We start from the raw sequence: 17697 nt of genomic DNA, 5'->3' as shown, positions 1-17697 counted from the left end.
TGACAGGGGGCAGTGCCCCAACTCCCCTATCGGCCCTGCTCTTAGCCCGACTAGGGGCTGCACCTAGGGATTGGGCCTGCCCTCTGCCACCTGGGAGCAGGCCTAAGCCAGCAGGTCATTATCTCCTGAGGGGTCCCAGACTGCGAGAGGTCACAGGCCGGGCTGAGGGGCCCCCCTCTCCCCCCCGAGTGCACAAATTTTTGTGCACCGGGCCTCTAGTCTCTTACAAAGTAAACTCTGATTCACAGAACAACATTAAGTTCTTCCTTGTGTTAAGAGAGTTGGTATTCTTTAGAGCCAGTATTGCCCTTTGTAAGGCAATAGATTTCTAGCTTTTAAAAAAAGTATAATAAGCCTCTCTTTTTCAACCAAAATCTTATATAGTTTCCAATACAGAAAATGGAGCTTTCTGAGGGTCCCCTCTCTACTCCCCCACCCTACCACCTATCCTCTATCTGTGCCTAAGGAAGTGCCAAGATTACATTGTTAAAAAATGAATAAATTGATTCAAGGTTGAAAATAGCTGCCCATCCTTCTGAGTGTAAGCTTCTGTCGAGTCAATAAGTATGCGGATTATGGCCTTTATTATGAATAGTTAGGCATTCCCAAGTAGGTGAGTGTAGTATATTGTATGTGTATATGTACATGTATATGAATATCTATTAAAGAGTCCATAGGGAGGGAATGCTATATTCGTTTCTACTTAGTTATATGTTTTCTGTGAAAATATCTCATCAAAATAGAGTAATTAAGAGTACAGGCTTTAGAATTGGACATACCTAGGCTGCTTACCCTGGTTCCACTGATAAGTAGCTATGAGATTTTGTGCCAATTATATAACCTCTCAAATTCTTAGCATTGTCAACTGTAAAACAGGAATAATAATTGTGCCTACATATTAAGATAAATTATTCAAATGATAAATATTAATGAATGCCTTCTAAGTGAAGTGCCAGGCACTGTTTCTGGTGCTGGGCATGAAGCAATAAACTGAACAGATTTCCCAGTCTCATGTAACTTAGATCATATTAAGGAAGACATACTTTGAGCAGTCAAACTAATAAGTATATAATGAAATGTCAGCGTATTTCTATGAAGTAGGGAGTAGTAAAAGTGGAGGGTGACTGTTTTTTATTGAGGAGTCAGGACAGCTTTTCCCAAAGAGTTACCATTTGAGTAGAGATCTGAAAGAAATGAGAGAGTGTGCCCAGCTGCTTGGACTGCACACGTAAAGGTCCCGGAGCAGGAACACCACCAGCCTGGATTAGGGTGTATCTGGCTCTCTCTGCAGACTGTCAACCACTCTAAGGAAAATGCCTTTCCTGGTTTCTCCTACTTCTGCTTTTTAGCTCTTTATTGATTCTGTGCCTACTGACCTTAACTTACAACTTAATAAGTTATAAGCACTTACTGTATGAGAGGAATAGTCCTACGATGACACAGGACAAAATGATCTCTGATCTCAGGTGGAAAAGACAGACAAGGTACACAACCAACTAAAGCAAGTCAGACTAATTGATACCACAGAAGCATAAACAGATCTCAGAGCACAGAGGGACAAGTCCTTCTGACTTGTGATCAGGGGTGACGGTGGCTTCAGAGGAAGCAGGAACTGATGAGTCTCAGGCTAGGAGTTCAGCGGGTGAAAAGTGGGGAGTAAAAAAAGGAACAGCATTATTAAAAGTGCAAAGATACGCCTTTTCACTCACGTTTTCTTCCTCCTATTTATGCCCTACGTGCTAGTCATAATGGAGTAATTGTTTTTCTACCATGAAAATGTTGAGTCCTTAATTTAGGTATTTTCACATTTTACATATATACATGTTTAAAGTAATAAGAACCTTCCTAATTACCATTACAGACCATACTCAAATGATTTTCATTTATGCCCTTAAATCAGCAGTTCTCAACCTGTGGGTCGCGATCCCTTTGGCGGTCGAACAACCCTTTCACAGGGGTCGCCTAAGACCATCCTGCATATCAGATATTTACATTACGATTCATAACAGTAGCAACATTACAGTTATGAAGTAGCAACGAAAGTAATTTTATGGTTGGCTCACAACATGAGGAACTGTATTTAAAGGGCCAGAAGGTTGAGAACCACTGCCTTAAATGTTCTTATTTATCTACAACAACTGTCTACTTCAGGGTGTTTGTTTTTTGTTTTTTTCTGATAGCTAATGTAGTCCGTGTTCTTTATATTTTTTGCAGTTCCTTTCGGTGTACTTTGACAAATATTCCGCAGACACAGGCTTTACTGACTAAAGCTAAGCTTCCTTTAGGATTATTGTTACATCCCTTCAGAGACCTAACGGTAAAGTCATATTTAAAAATATTTGTGGGTACTGACATGTGTTTTTATGTGCAAGGTATTTAGATTGTATATTTTCTTAGAATTTTTTCATCTTCTTTTATTTGAAGTTAACAAATTTCTGTCCAGTTCAATTCAGCAAACATTTTCTGAGCACCTGCATTGTGACAGGTCCTAAACTAAGCACTGGTAAATATAGAAATGATTAAGTCATTGGCCTTGTCCCTAAGAAAGTCTTCTCTAACAGGGAACAAAGATGTAAGAACAAATAATTACATGCAGGAGAATTAATACATGTTAACTAATCAAATTCTATAAGGTATTTAGGTGGTGAGTATAGTATGGGAAGTAATTTCCTCTGGCTATAGTAGCAGAAGTTTTCTATGAGTGATGAAGTCTGAGCTGGATTTTGAAAGATTAGTTTTGAAAGTTGGAGAGGCCATAGAGGATAAACTTAAGGAGTCCTAGAGGCCTGGTGCACTTGGGGGGGAGGGTCCCCTCAGCCCGGCCTGCGCCCTTTTTCGCAGCCCGGGAGCCATCAGTCAGACATCCTTAGTGCTGCAGAGATGGGAGAGGCTCCCACCACCACCGCTGCATTCGCCAGCCATGAGCCCGGCTTTTGGCTGAGCGCTGCTCCCTGTGGGAGCGCAATGACCATCAGGGGGCAGCTCCTTGCATTGAGCATCTGCCCCCTGGTGGTCAGTGCGCATCATAGCAACCAGTCGTTCCCCAGTTCGGTTGATTTGCATATTACCCTTTTATTATATAGCAGCGGTTCTCAACCTGTGTTTTTGGCGGTCGAACAACCCTTTCACAGGGGTCGCCTAAGACCATCCTGCATATCAGATATTTACATTACGATTCATAACAGTAGCAACATTACACTTATGAAGTAGCAACAAAAATAATTTTATGGTTGGGTCACAACATGAGGAACTGTATTTAAAGGGCCAGAAGGTTGAGAAAACCAATGGACATGGACAACAGGGGGATGAGAGCATGAGTGGAGGGGGGAGGTTGAGGGTTAATGGGGGGGGGGGAGGGGACACACTTGTAATACCTTAACCAATAAAAAAATTAAAGATAAAAAAATAAAAATAAAATACATACTCTAAATAAATAAATAAATGGCCAGAAGGTTGAGAACCACTGTTATATAGGATAAAGGAAACACCAACAATGATGTGCAATTAGGGAAGAAAACTGTATGATTATTCCTAACTATTAAATAACCTTCAGAATAATAAAGTTCAGCCACCTCGAGTCTATTGAATTAAAACATTACTTGTTTAAGTTTCCAAAGTCTATTTGGTTTAATACCTAGCTTGTTGGATTTTTTTTTCACAAACTTCTGGTATTTCATGCAAAAATTATATTTAAACTAAGATTTTGAAACTTCAGAAATAAATTTTATTCAGGTACATTTTATTTATACTTTACAAGCTGCATTTCTCACTCACACTGTTTTATTCCTGTGACTTTCTACCCCTCTTATTGCTACTGAGTTTCTTTTGTTCTTACTCATCCACAAAATATTGATTTGCCTCCCTATCATGCTAGGTTCTGAGGATACAAAGGTCAGTACGCTTCCTCGTGGAGCTTGCTTTCGTACTAAGATGAACAGAAAGGAGCAAAGTGAATAGCAAATAAAATAATTAGGATATGTAATGAGGATCTTGAATTCATTCAGTAAATACTATTTGATAACTTTTAATACTGTTACAACCTTTATGTCTGACCAATATAGTTTATTTCCCATATACACAGGTGAGAAATTTTAAAACAAAGAAATATACTAAAAGGTTATTGGGTTAATTCAGGAAGATAGAATAATATGTGATTTTTAAAGATCTTTTTCACATTTTCTAACTTCCTTAAATTGAATATAAAGTTCTTTTCTCAAACTAAGCATAAAGATGTATTTGTTTCAAAGGCACATTTTGTTTGTTTTCTTGTGGCCTGGGCTCCCACCGGGATTGTTGTGGCTGTCGAATGAGCAGTGCAGATAGCACCAGGTGCAGAGACAAAGGCATTTTTATATGGTATATGTTTCTCTGTGTTATTTCTTGAATCTAGCTGATAAGCTCTGAGATATAGATATATAGAGAGAGATATCTATCTGTCTATAGATAGATAGATACAGATATTTTTTGTTTGTTTGTTTTTTTGCCAACCAGGTTTTTCTTGTCAGCTAGTAACTTTTATTGCATTTGGTTGGACTTTATTTTGGTATTATTTTATATGAAGATTATGCTAAAAGAGGGAAAAAACTTGATAGCTGCTTCTGTTACTTAGCGCATCACTGGATTTTATTAAAATGCTTCAGTTTCAAAACACAGTTATTGTTTTGTTTGATTATGATCACAGCAGCATGTGTGTTTCCTGGAGTGTTTGTTCTGCTACAACATCTTTATTTTACTTTCTAGCAATTACCCGTGATAACATCAAATACCATTGTGAGGTGCCGATCTTGTCGAACATATATCAACCCTTTCGTATCCTTCATTGATCAGCGTAGATGGAAATGCAATTTGTGCTATAGAGTCAATGATGGTGAGTTCGTATTCTTAAAATAAGTGTGTTTAATATTGTAAACATTGTGACATATTTCATCTAGTCTCTCTGCTCACTACTTTCAAAACTTTCATACCACTTTTAATGGTGAGAGTATAGGCTAGGGCAGTGGTCGGCAAACTGCGGCTCGAGAGCCACATGCGGCTCTTTGGCCCCTTAAGTGTGGCTCTTCCATAAAATACCACGTGCAGGCGCGCATGTACAGTGCGATTGAAACTTCGTGGCCCATGCACAGAAGTCGGGTTTTCGGCCTGGGCGAGTCTATTTTGAAGAAGTGGCGTTAGAAGAAGTGGGGGTACGTTCGCTGAGGTCGACCCCTCAGATTGAGGACGTTTTTAGCAAAGGCCAGCTTAGGAGTACCCTAATTAAGTTAATAACAATGTACCTACCTATATAGTTTAAGTTTAAAAAATTTGGCTCTCAAAAGAAATTTCAATCATTGTACTGTTGATATTTGGCTCTGTTGACTAATGAGTTTGCCAACCACTGGGCTAGGAACACTTCATTTTGGCTAGCCAAGGAGATAATAAGGAGAAGTGACAGTGAGGTCAAACTAAAAGGTATTCATAAAACAAGCAGTGAAGGTCACGCAGGTGAGGTCATGCAGACTAATTACGCTTGACCCTGACAAGTTAAGATTGTCTTCTGTTGATACATTTGGTTTGTTCTACTCAGTGTAGACCTTTGCCATTGTATCTGATCACATGGGTGCAGTGTGTCTGTTTTCCCCTTTAGTCATTTCTTAGGATATCTTAGTGTGATTGCTTTCAAATTTGTGTTTCTGTCTGATTTTTTCCCCCATGTCATTGTGGTAAATAGAACACAAACCTAAAAAGCAAGGTTACTTGTGTTCTGGTATCCTAACCCGATTTCATAAAAAAAGTTTCTTAATCCTTCTGCTATATTTTTTAAAGAGGGCTTAAGGAATTAGTTTTTACCATTAGATGTTCACAGAATTATTGTAAACCTTATATAAATTAATGATAGAGGTGTTTATTTCTAGGAGTGCATATGTGTGCAAAGTTATAAATTGTGTTACTAAATTTATACTGGATTCCTAATTCTTATCTAGTTCCTGAAGAATTTATGTATAATCCCCTTACCCGCTCTTATGGAGAGCCTCATAAACGGCCAGAAGTTCAGAATTCAACTGTGGAGTTCATTGCTTCTTCTGATTACATGGTAACTATTCAGTGTTAAAGTTACTCTTGGGATCAATTGTATTGGTCATTTGTAATTTGCTATTAAGTGAATTTTTGTTCAAATTTTGAATTTTTAAAAATGATTTTAGAAAAAAATTTTTATTTATACTTAACAAATAGAAAACTCTTTGTAAAGGTTACTTGATCTCCTAGAAGAATGCAGTTATGTCACTAAGAAATCTTAGTAATGTTTTATGATATGCACTAGCATCTACAATTTGTTGCCGTTCTGATTATATTACTTACATAGAATGAATATAAATATTCGTTTACCATTTAATACTTAAGACCCTCTAACAGAAAAACTCATGTTTTTGCCAAAAACTGTAATTTTCAAGCTCTTAAAGATATAATCTTTTTAAAAAAAGATACAATCTTAATGTTTTATCCAGTACATATATCAGGATAAACGGATATGACTTTATTCTAATTTCTCTCTTTTCAGTTCATCATAAAATTCTATCTGTTCTTTAATTATACTGACTCTGAGCTCTCATTCTAATTTTCTACTTACAAAAAGGAATTTTTTAACTAAGTTCTACTAATCTTTATCATATTGACTCATTTTAAATATATTTATAATAACATGTTTCCTCTGTATCCTTTTTTCTAATCTTTGTTGTCGACAAACATGTAAAGTGGTAAAGAATAACTAATGTGTATTAAATTTCTAATGCTTAACCCATCTCTTTATTTTTCTAATTTTTATGGTTCTTTGTGTTTAATATAGCATCTGCCCACTTAACTACTATTTTCTTACCTGTTTTCTATTAATTATAGTAAACTTTCTTTTAGTCACTGTCATTCTTCTTACCTTCTTTACAACTTACTATGTTCTCAGCTCTGTTCTGGCTCTTTAGGAATCTTAATCAATTGAAGTGGTATAGCAAAAAGTTTTTGCCACGACCCATATGATCCCTGGTTGACACTTAAAAAAAAAAAAAAGACTTTATATATCCTTTTATTTTAACTTCCTGTAACAGTTTTCAAGCTTATTTCAAGGAAGAGAAAATAGTATAATAAGCCATCATTTACCCATCAGTGAGCTTCAACAGTTATTAACCTTATGCTATATATATTTCATACTTTATTTCCAGTCCCTCCTCCCCTCACCCACTCTGGAGTTTATTAAATGCTAATCCCAGCATTATATATTTAATCCATTAATACCATTATATATCTCTAGTAGAGAAGGAACATAGAAATACCATCACAAGGACTTTGCACTTAGCACTTAACCGTTGGGTTTCATCCACCACCAGGTGACCCAATAGTTAGTACTAATGATTATTGAGTTAAAGAAATTAAATTTTAAAAATGTTTTTAGGGACAGGGAAGGGATATAGAGGTTGATATTAAATAATAAGTAAATTTAATTTTTCTTTGAAAGATATCTCAGCCAAGACTCTCAGGAAAACATTTAACACATCTATTTAACCATTACTGTATAATGGCTGCTTTATCATGCGTAATCCACAACCAACCTTATAAGAAAAAAGTCAAAGGAATGTCATTTTCACTAGCACATGAGATCTTACAAAACATTCTACTTATGTATATTTTTGTATAACATACTCAGTAAATATCCAGTGGTATGGTGATATAAAAAGAATACATTTTACCTATTAAATAAATTACATTATTTTTATTTCTTTCAGCTTCGTCCTCCTCAACCCGCAGTTTACTTGTTTGTTTTAGATGTGTCTCATAACGCAGTGGAAGCTGGGTATTTGACAATTTTGTGCCAGTCACTGTTAGAAAATCTAGACAAGTAAGAATTATTTTATTCAAAATAAATGTATATGTATATAAATATGAAGTGTTTATTAGCAATTCATCGTGTTGGTTTTTATTAACTTTGATTTCATTTTAAGAGTATTTCCTGTCCACCATAAAATATAGATCCTGCTACTTGGATTTTATTATGATTTATGACTTGGTATCTGAATCATAAAGTTTTAAAACTTAGTAAGAAATTTTTTAAAATATATTTTTATTGATTTGAGAGAAAGAGAAACATCTATGATGAGAGAGAATCATTGATCAGCTGCCTCCTGCATGCCCCACACTGGGGATTGAGTCTGCCACCAGGACATGTGCCCTGACCAGGAATCGAACCATGACCTTCTGGTTCATAGATCTATGCTCAATCACTAAGGCATGCCGACCGGGCTTAGTAAGGAATTTAGATCTCCTCTAACTTAGCAGATCTCAGTACTGGAGCCCAGAAAACTTTACTTGGCCAGGGTGTCAAGAATCTGGATGGAAGAAGTCTAGCTGTAATTTTTACCTGAGCAAGGGGTTTTCCATAAGGTAGTTTTAAATGTGCTAATAAGAGAATGAGCCAGATAAAGGGAAAGAAGGAATTGATTTTCTGCTCAGTATTTTCCAGGAAGCCAGAAACTGAGCTCTTCATTTTGGCACATTAGTAATGAGCTGTATTGTGAAAGTGGAAACCGTATTGGATGGGTTGCTTATACCTGGCTCTAATTCCTCTCTATGTGTCTGTTAGTCATGAAGGGGTCCCTCAATGAGGTTTAATAATGAACCTTCCAATTCTCAGTAAAACAAAGTTGTTTGTACATTACTTTTTTTTATTACAACACCTACAAGAGATAAGACTTAAAGATTGTTAGTAAGAGTGGTTCCTACTACAATGGTTTCTCACTTGTCCAAAGGTGTCTGTTGGTTATGTGTAATGAATGCTGTGTCGGAAGTAGTCTTGGTGATCCCAGAAGGTTCTCCCCCAACTTCCATTGAGTGAGAGTCCTTGCTCTGCTGAGTACTAGCTCTAGTCATCAGAGTCTGCATATCACTGATCTTGGCTATGAATAAAACTGAACGTTAAGTCCTTTTGAGACTGTTTTAAAAATCCAGAAATATTAAATGATTTGCTTTTACTTTGTGTTAGTAACTTAGAGTTTTCATATTTTTCTCCTTGATTGAAGCATTTGCCCTATTTTTAGTCACAAGTGCTTACTTCAGATACAGTTTTAGCAGTAAGTGGCAGTGGACGATCCCCTGCAAAGAAATCATTTTTAAGACTGAAGAGTTAGCTTACTGGAAAAGTATGAGGATATAGCCATAAAAATGGGAACCAGTCCAGCAAAAATGAGTGACTGTTGCAAATTAAACAGACTATGCAAAACCAAAAGTATAAATAGTTAAATCAGTGATGAGAGAGAATCACTGATTGGCTGCCTCCCTCACGCCCCTCACTGGGGATCCAACCCATAACCTGGGCATATGCCCTTCAGGCCACAGGCCACAGGCCGAAGCTCTATCCACTGAGCAAAACCAGCTAGGGCTCAAAAATATGTTTAAAGGTTTACTGAAACAATAAATTACATAACAGCAGTTAGCATAGTTGGTGGTACTTAGAAATACCCTTCTGGGCCACTTGGCGTGGCTCAGTGGTTGAGTTTCAACCTATAAACCAGGAGGTCACGGTTGGATTCCCTGGCAGGGCCCATGCCCGGGTTGCAGGCTTGATTCCTAGTGTGGGACCTGCAGGAGGCAGCCAATCAGTGATTCTCTCATTGATGTTTCTATCTCTCCCTCTCTCTTCTGCTCTGAAATCAATAAAAATATATTTTAAAATAAAGAAATACACTTCTGTACAATATAGCATTTATCTTATTCATAAGAAAAGCTTGATGGGCAGTGAAATGTTAATTTATTCTTTTATACTGTGGCATTGACCTTTGAATATACCGTGTTCTGGCAGAATATTTTGAAAAGATACATGATAGATAAAATGCCTTGATCTTAAATGTGGTTTTTATTTAAAATTTTATATGTTAAAATCTGATGTGCATTACATTCAGTCTTTTCAGGAAAGTACTTTTTTGCCATTCTTCCCTTAAAATGTTTAAACAAGATATACTATTTTTGTTATATTGGAACTGAAAATATGAGTAATTTTTCACTTAAAATAATGCATTTCAAAGCAGTCAGCAAGAAGTCTTTGGTTTTTTTTAAATCATGTCATTTTTAGCCCTCGCTAGTGTGGCTTAGTTGGTTGGAGCGTCATCCCATGCACCAAAGGGTCTCGGGTTTGATTCCCAGTCAGGGCACATACCTGACTGGTAACAAACAAACCCCCTGGGTTTCAGGTTCAATCCCTGGCCCTGGTCGGAATCAAGGGAGGCAGCCGATGTTTCCCTCTCACATTTATGTTTCTCTCTCAGGGAGACCCCCCCCCCCCCCCCCCCCCCCCCCACCTCTCTCCACCTCCCTCCCTCCCTCCTTTCCTTTCTCCTTCCCCTCTCCTCTCTAAAAAATCATTGAATGTGTCCTTGGGTGAGGTTTGCATAAATCTAAAATAATAAAAGCATAATATGCTAATTAGACCAGACGTCCTTCTGGACATCCCTCTGGACAACCTTCCAGACGAAGCCGGGGCCAGAGGGAAGCCGGTGCTGGCAGCCAGGGGAAGGAAGGTCTACTCTTGCATGAATTTCGTGCATAGGCCTCTAGTAAATAAACAAACAAACAAACAAAATAATCATGCCATTCTTAGTTTTGGCTTATTATTTGAATATGCTAGTTCAATTTTCTGACCTTGGAATTCTAAATGTGTTAGTGGTTTCATCTGAAGATGGAATGTTTCATCCTTACTCTCCTCTGATATCTATTGATTTAGATAAGGATGACTTTTCTGTCCTCTATGAAAAAGCATATGTAGTTATTCTTAGGCTTGGTTTCCTACTTGATTATTTACTTAAATAAAACATGTTACTAAGCACTGTAAATTTTTAAATTGTCATTTTTATCTTTAGGCTTCCTGGGGATTCACGAACAAGAATAGGATTTGTGACCTTTGATAGCACTATTCATTTCTACAATTTACAAGAAGGATTATCACAACCTCAAATGTTGATTGTGTCTGATATAGATGGTAAGCAGTGAGTAAAATAAAAGTATTTTTAATTACTAAGTTTGGAGTTGATGCTACTTTATTTGACAGTACATCTTATAATGCTGTAAGGATAATTTGGTGCACTTAGATATTTGTTTAAAAATTATTATTTCCTGGAAAATACTTGATTCTAAGGTTTTTACACCTGTATATATGTACTTTTGCATGCGTGAACACATGTGTATAATACATACAGAGAATAAAGCAATACTATAGTATCCATTATATGGGTGGCCTGAGGAAAACTAAGATTTTTTTATATTACTATGTCCTTTTGACTTAATTTATGTGTTGATTAAAATATGTTTTCCCTATAGATGTTTTTCTACCTACTCCAGATAGCTTACTTGTGAACCTACATGAAAGTAAAGAGGTGAGATTGATTTTTTTCCTTAGAGTATTAAAATGTTTCTGTTATTTCAACTATTCACTGAAATGTTTACCATTTCCTTGGTCTATTAACATTTTAATAGACAATGTGGTAGCATATTCATTGACTCCTCAATTTACGGTTCCCCCAAATGTGGTGGCATATACTGTCTCTGGGGTGTTTTAAAGAATATTGCCTTGCCTTCTGAGTAATTCAACTTTTAATCTTTGTTTTCCCAGCTGATAAAAGACTTATTGAATGCATTACCAAATATGTTCACCAATACAAGAGAAACACACAGTGCCCTTGGTCCTGCGCTTCAGGCTGCCTTTAAATTAATGTCTCCAACAGGTGGCCGTGTGTCTGTATTTCAGACACAGTTACCTTCCTTGGGTGCAGGACTTCTACAGTCCAGAGAGGATCCTAACCAGAGATCAAGCACAAAGGTATTTTATATTTCATTTCTCTGTCATATTCAGGATGTTGTTTTCTGCTTCTAGAGACTGTAATTATTTGTTCATTCTACTTTCCCACTTCACTAACAGTTTAAAAGGAAACTCGTAAGAGAGTTAACTTGAATTATTTTGTTTTTGTGTTGCAGTATATTCTTTTTATTATTTGTTTCCAAGTCATAGAAATTTAGGAATAATTAGCTCTAACTTTGTCATTTTATAGATAAGGAAACAGATTAAACTATATATATTGCCAAAGGTTAAATAACCATTTAATGGTAAAAATGTGACTTAATATTTGGATTCCAGTGTTCTTTTCTGTTACACAATAATATACTTATTAAATCTGAGATATTATCATTTAACATGCTCATGCTAATAAACATTTTAATTATGATGGTAATACAAATTATTGTATAAAACTTATACAATAATTTGTGCCACATAAGTGCTTTATAAATGTTAGCAATTATTATTGTTACTAGAGGCCTGGTGCACAAAATTTGTGCACAGGGGTGGGGGGTCCCTCAGCCCGGCCTGCGCCCTCTCACAATCCGGGACCTCTCGGGGGATGTCAGGCCTAAACCAACAGTCGGATGTCCCTCTTGCAATCCAGGACACTGCATGCACCATGACCATACTTTTCATACTGGTGAAAGGCATCTTGCTGTTATATGGGCAGCTACATTTTTTGCCCTGATTATAAAAAGCAGTACGTAACATGATCCTTCTGAGGCAGTAGTACCATTTTCCCCATCTTATGGGTGGAAAAACTGAAGCAGAGAGAAGTTAAGTAATTGGCTTTGTCACACAGTTATAAGTGTCAGAATCAGAGCTGACCACAAAATGGACAAGCCAGAGCCCATGCATGTCATCACTGCATCATTCTTTTTTTTCAGTGTTAGAGGAGCCTTGCCAGGTTTTAATTTTTAAATCTAAGAGACTGTTCCCAATATATAGGGTAGGGTCCCTAGGTGTGGCCAGTGATCAGGGCCATCTGTGGGGCGACCAGCAGGTGGGGCATTCGGGGGGGGGGGTCCCCACTGGCACCTGCCTTGGCTGGAGGCCTGGCGCCACCCGCTCGCCAGCCCCGCCCCCCACTCCGTCGCCAGTCACCTCCCTCTGCCCCCTCGTGGTCAGTGCGCGTCATAGTGACTGGTCATTCTGCCGTTCGGTTGTTTTGCATATTAGGGTTTTATTATATAGGACTAGTAGCCTTGCGCACAAATCCATGCGCCAGTAGGTCTGCCGCCCTCCTGTAGCACTCTGCCCTCTGTCCCGCCCTCCTATAGCTCTCTGCCCACTGCCCCGCCCTCCTGTAGCTCTCCCCATTCATAGCTCACCGCCCCGCCCTCCTATAGCTCCCCCTGCTCCCATAGCTTGTTGCCCTGCCCTCTCCTGTAGCTCTCCGCCTCCCGCTTGCTTGCTGTCCTGTCCCATCCTGTAGCTCTCTGTCGCCCACTTGTAGCCAGTAGGTCACTTCCACCCTCTTGTAGCTCCCCCGCCCCCTCGGCCCTCCCCCTCTCATAGCTTGCTGCCCTGCCCTCTCCTGTAGCTCTTCGCAGCCCACTTGCACCTCGCTGGCCCACCCTCCTGCTGATCCGTGATCAGGGTGTAACGGCTAATTAGCATATTCCTCTCTTATTTTATAGGATTATTATAAAAAATCTGTGCCAACTGCCTAGACACTTTATTTTTAATTTTTATTTTTTTACATTAATAAGATCATTCACTATGATCAAGTGGGATTTATTCCAGAGTGCAAGGTTGGTACAATATCCACAAATCAATAAATATGATACAGCACGTAAAAAAATTGAAGGATAAAAACCACATGATCATATCAATATATGCAGAAAAAGCTTTTTTTTTATTGCTTAAAATATTACAACGAGTAGTACATTTGTCTCCTTTCTGTGCCAACTGCCTAGACACTTTATTTTTTTTTAATATATTTTATTGATTTTAGAGAGGATGGGAAGGAGAGAGAGAGAGATAGAAACATCAATGATGAGAGAGATTCATTGGCTGCCTCCTGCACGCCCCCTATTGGGGATCAAGCCACAACTCAGGCATGTGCCCCTGGCTGGAATCGAACCTGGGACCCTTCAGTCCGCAGGCTGACACTCTATCCACTGAGCCAAACCAGCTAGGGCTGCCTAGACACTTTAAAAAAAACTATTTGCTTGCCAGCAGTCAGCCCAGCTTGTGGCTGAGTGGTGTTCGAACTGACCACCAGGGGGCAGTTCCTGCATTGAGCGTCTTCCCCCTGGTGGTCAGTGCACATGATCTTACCCCCCCAACCCTCCCCAGCCTTCCTAAAATCTGTGCCAACTGCCTAGACACTTTATTTTTTTTTAATATATTTTATTGATTTTAGAGAGGATGGGAAGGAGAGAGAGAGAGATAGAAACATCAATGATGAGAGAGATTCATTGGCTGCCTCCTGCACGCCCCCTATTGGGGATCAAGCCACAACTCAGGCATGTGCCCCTGGCTGGAATCGAACCTGGGACCCTTCAGTCCGCAGGCTGACACTCTATCCACTGAGCCAAACCAGCTAGGGCTGCCTAGACACTTTAAAAAAAACTATTTGCTTGCCAGCAGTCAGCCCAGCTTGTGGCTGAGTGGTGTTCGAACTGACCACCAGGGGGCAGTTCCTGCATTGAGCGTCTTCCCCCTGGTGGTCAGTGCACATGATAGTGACTGGTCGTTCTGCTGTTCAGTCAATTTGCATTACCCTTTTATTATGTAGGATATGCACAATACAAGGCTTCAAGTTCTTACTTTGTGACTTGTTGACTTAGGTTGTACAACATCTTGGCCCTGCAACTGATTTTTATAAGAAGCTGGCTTTAGATTGCTCAGGGCAGCAGACTGCAGTGGATCTGTTCCTTTTAAGTTCACAGTACTCGGATCTTTCTTCTCTAGGTAAGGGGACATTGTGTTTATCTGTTTACATACAGTTTTAGCATATAAATTAAATCTGAACTCTTTAGTAAGCATTCTTAATACTTTGGAGAGAAAGACATGTGAATTACATAGATGATATCTCTGAAAATTAACAGTAAATTTTAAAGCGCTATACCAGTATAAAATGCTATTGATATTTTATTTTTAAAATATAATTTCTTTGTGTTATTCTGCTCAACAATAAACCTTATATTTTATAAATGTTTGTGTTTTCTCAGATTTATATATTACCTTTATTTTGACAGTTTTTGTTTTCTCATTATGACTTAGATTTCTTCATAATATAGAATTTATACTCCTATTGGACAAATATAAAATACTTTTTAAATTTCTCTTTAAAGCTTGCATGTCCAAGTATTCAGCAGGCTGCATCTATTATTATCCATCTTTCCATTCTACTCACAATCCTTCACAAGCAGAAAAGTTACAAAAAGAACTAAAACGTTATCTCACAAGGAAAATTGGATTTGAAGCTGTTATGAGAATAAGGTGTACTAAAGGTATGTTATAAAAACTCTATAATTAAATTAGCATTCATATATTGAGTATCTGTGACTATAATTTATAATGGTTGTTCAATATAAAAGACTTTATGCTTGATCTTAACCTGATATATAATAACCATTCCCCAATTTTACAGTAATTTGAATAAGTGGGCAAAAATCATGTTTTGCTTTATTAGGAAGAACCTAAGAGAAAGCCCATATTGGAGGTGATTTTAGAAAGAGAATTGGAGGAATAGGGAAGATCTTAAGTGAAAATGGTAAAATTAATAATCTTTGCCCTCATCATCATTCAAATAGTCTTCAATTTACATTACCTTGATTTTATGTGAATGTTTGCAGGAGGGATTCTGATCACTTATTTTAATTCTTAAATGAGTTTTACAGTAAACCCCATTTTAAAAATGTTTTACATTAGATCTTTTGTGGAACCTACATTGGTTCTTTTGAATTGGTATTTTAGAACCTTTACCAACACACTCCAATCCTATCCCCCAGTTATCCTTTTCATTCAAAATCAGAGACATTTTTTTACTTTGTAAAGTAGCTGTAGCCTGAGCTATACTACTATTGCTTCATCTTTTATAACAACGTTTCTCTTCTCTAGGTCTTTCAATGCACACTTTTCATGGAAACTTCTTTGTGCGTTCCACTGATTTGTTGTCCCTCGCCAACATCAATCCTGATGCTGGATTTGCAGTACAGCTGTCAATTGAAGAAAGTTTGACAGACACTTCCTTAGTATGCTTTCAAACAGCACTGTTATATACATCAAGCAAAGGTAACATTAGGAGCCCTAACTGGTTTGGCTCAGTAGATAGAGCATCAGCCTGTGGACTGAAAGGTCCAGGGTTCAATTCTGGTCAAGGGCATGTACCTTGGTTGTGGGCACATCCCCAGTGGGAGGTGTGCAGGAGGCAGCTGATCGATGTTTCTGACTCTCTGGCCCTCTCCCTTCTTCTCTGTAAAAAATCAATAAAATATATATTTTTTAAAAAAAGGTAACATTAGGAGAAATGAAATATAACTTGTAGCAATAATTCTCCTCTCACATGGTGATGAGAATGGGGAGAAAGAATGAACATACAGTGGAAAGTGATGGGATTTGCATCAGCTAGTCAAACATATGTTCTGTGTGTTTCTTTTTTAAACTCTTTTTTAAATCTTTAAATGATATCTTTTTTGACTTGCATTCCCAGGATCATATGTATCTGGTAAACCATGCTATTTATTATGTTGGATATAATTTAGAATGAATGATCTATATATATAAAAGTCTAATAAGCAACCGTTCAACCAGTAGCTATGATGTGCACTGACCACCAGGGGGCAGATACTCAACACACAGGCTGGAAACATGGAACAGACTGATGAATCTCAGAGGAAAGAAGGGAAGGGAGACAGGAAGAGATTAACCAAAGATTTTATATGCATAGTAGAGGCCAGATTGCACGGATTCATGCACCAGTGGGGTCCCTCAGCCTGGCCTGCGGGGATCAGGACAAAACCAGCAGTCCAACATCCCCTGAGGGGTCCCGGATTGCGCGAGGGCGCAGGCCAGGCCAAGGGCTCCCACCAGTGCACAAATCCATGCATTGGGCCTCTAGTATTAAAATAAAAGCCAAACCATAGTATGTGTTCATAGTATATCTTCAGATTTAGAGATTGTTTAATTTTCTTTAAAACACATTCACTGTGAAACTTAGTTTTTACATTTCAATATCCTGTTGAAGATTTAATCGCTCAAAACAATAACTTGAGTAATTTTTTAACTGGTTCTCTTTGTTTCTTTCTTTTTCTAACATATTTTGCAATGACATTTGTTCATCACTTTGTTTAGGTGAGCGGAGAATTAGAGTGCATACACTTTGTTTGCCCGTGGTAAGTTCACTAGCAGATGTATATGCAGGAGTGGATGTACAAGCTGCCATCTGCCTTCTGGCAAACATGGGTGAGTAAAACAGTGAGGGAACAGGTGAAATGCATTTTTCTATTCTAAAAACTGAAGTTTGGGCATTTTTTTACCCTAGAAACCCCTTATTTTAAAAGTGTATGTTTTCTGTTTTCATGTACAGCAGTGTGAATTGGATGGTTCTTATATTTCTTATTAATTCTTTGGTTTAAAAATCTTTTGAAGATTCATAATCACTAAAAGTTAGTGACAACCCAAATTTCCTTCAGCTAATGAATATATGAACAAACTGTGATACATTCATACAGTGGAATACCATCTACACTAATAAAAGAGAAACATGGTAATTAGCGTACGACCGCTACCCTTTTCATTGGCTAATCAGTGAGTATATGCAAATTAACTGTCAGCCAAGATGGCGGCCGGCAGCCAGGCACTGAAGCGAGCACGAGGCTTGCTTGCTGCAGATTCCAACG

At 38.0% G+C, this 17697-nt stretch overlaps 1 protein-coding gene across 4 annotated transcripts in view; it reads left to right on the top strand.

Annotated features, from left to right (window-relative positions):
* SEC24B (SEC24 homolog B, COPII coat complex component) overlaps positions 1-17697 on the top strand; it is a 72104-nt gene that overhangs the window by 44627 nt on the left and 9780 nt on the right. For all 4 annotated transcript variants that reach the window (XM_014544730.1, XM_014544729.1, XM_014544728.1 and 1 more), the window contains 11 exons: positions 2215-2317; positions 4741-4867; positions 5961-6070; positions 7749-7861; positions 10872-10990; positions 11329-11384; positions 11621-11827; positions 14641-14764; positions 15148-15306; positions 15917-16090; positions 17150-17260. In XM_014544730.1, the coding sequence (XP_014400216.1) occupies positions 2215-2317; positions 4741-4867; positions 5961-6070; positions 7749-7861; positions 10872-10990; positions 11329-11384; positions 11621-11827; positions 14641-14764; positions 15148-15306; positions 15917-16090; positions 17150-17260 (1403 nt within the window). The remainder of the gene's footprint in view (positions 1-2214; positions 2318-4740; positions 4868-5960; positions 6071-7748; positions 7862-10871; positions 10991-11328; positions 11385-11620; positions 11828-14640; positions 14765-15147; positions 15307-15916; positions 16091-17149; positions 17261-17697) is intronic.

Source organism: Myotis brandtii, unplaced genomic scaffold (genome assembly GCF_000412655.1).
Source record: "Myotis brandtii unplaced genomic scaffold, ASM41265v1 scaffold38, whole genome shotgun sequence".
Lineage (NCBI taxonomy): Eukaryota > Metazoa > Chordata > Mammalia > Chiroptera > Vespertilionidae > Myotis > Myotis brandtii.
Note: the sequence above shows the minus strand (reverse complement) of the source record. Positions and strands in the feature narration are given on the sequence as shown.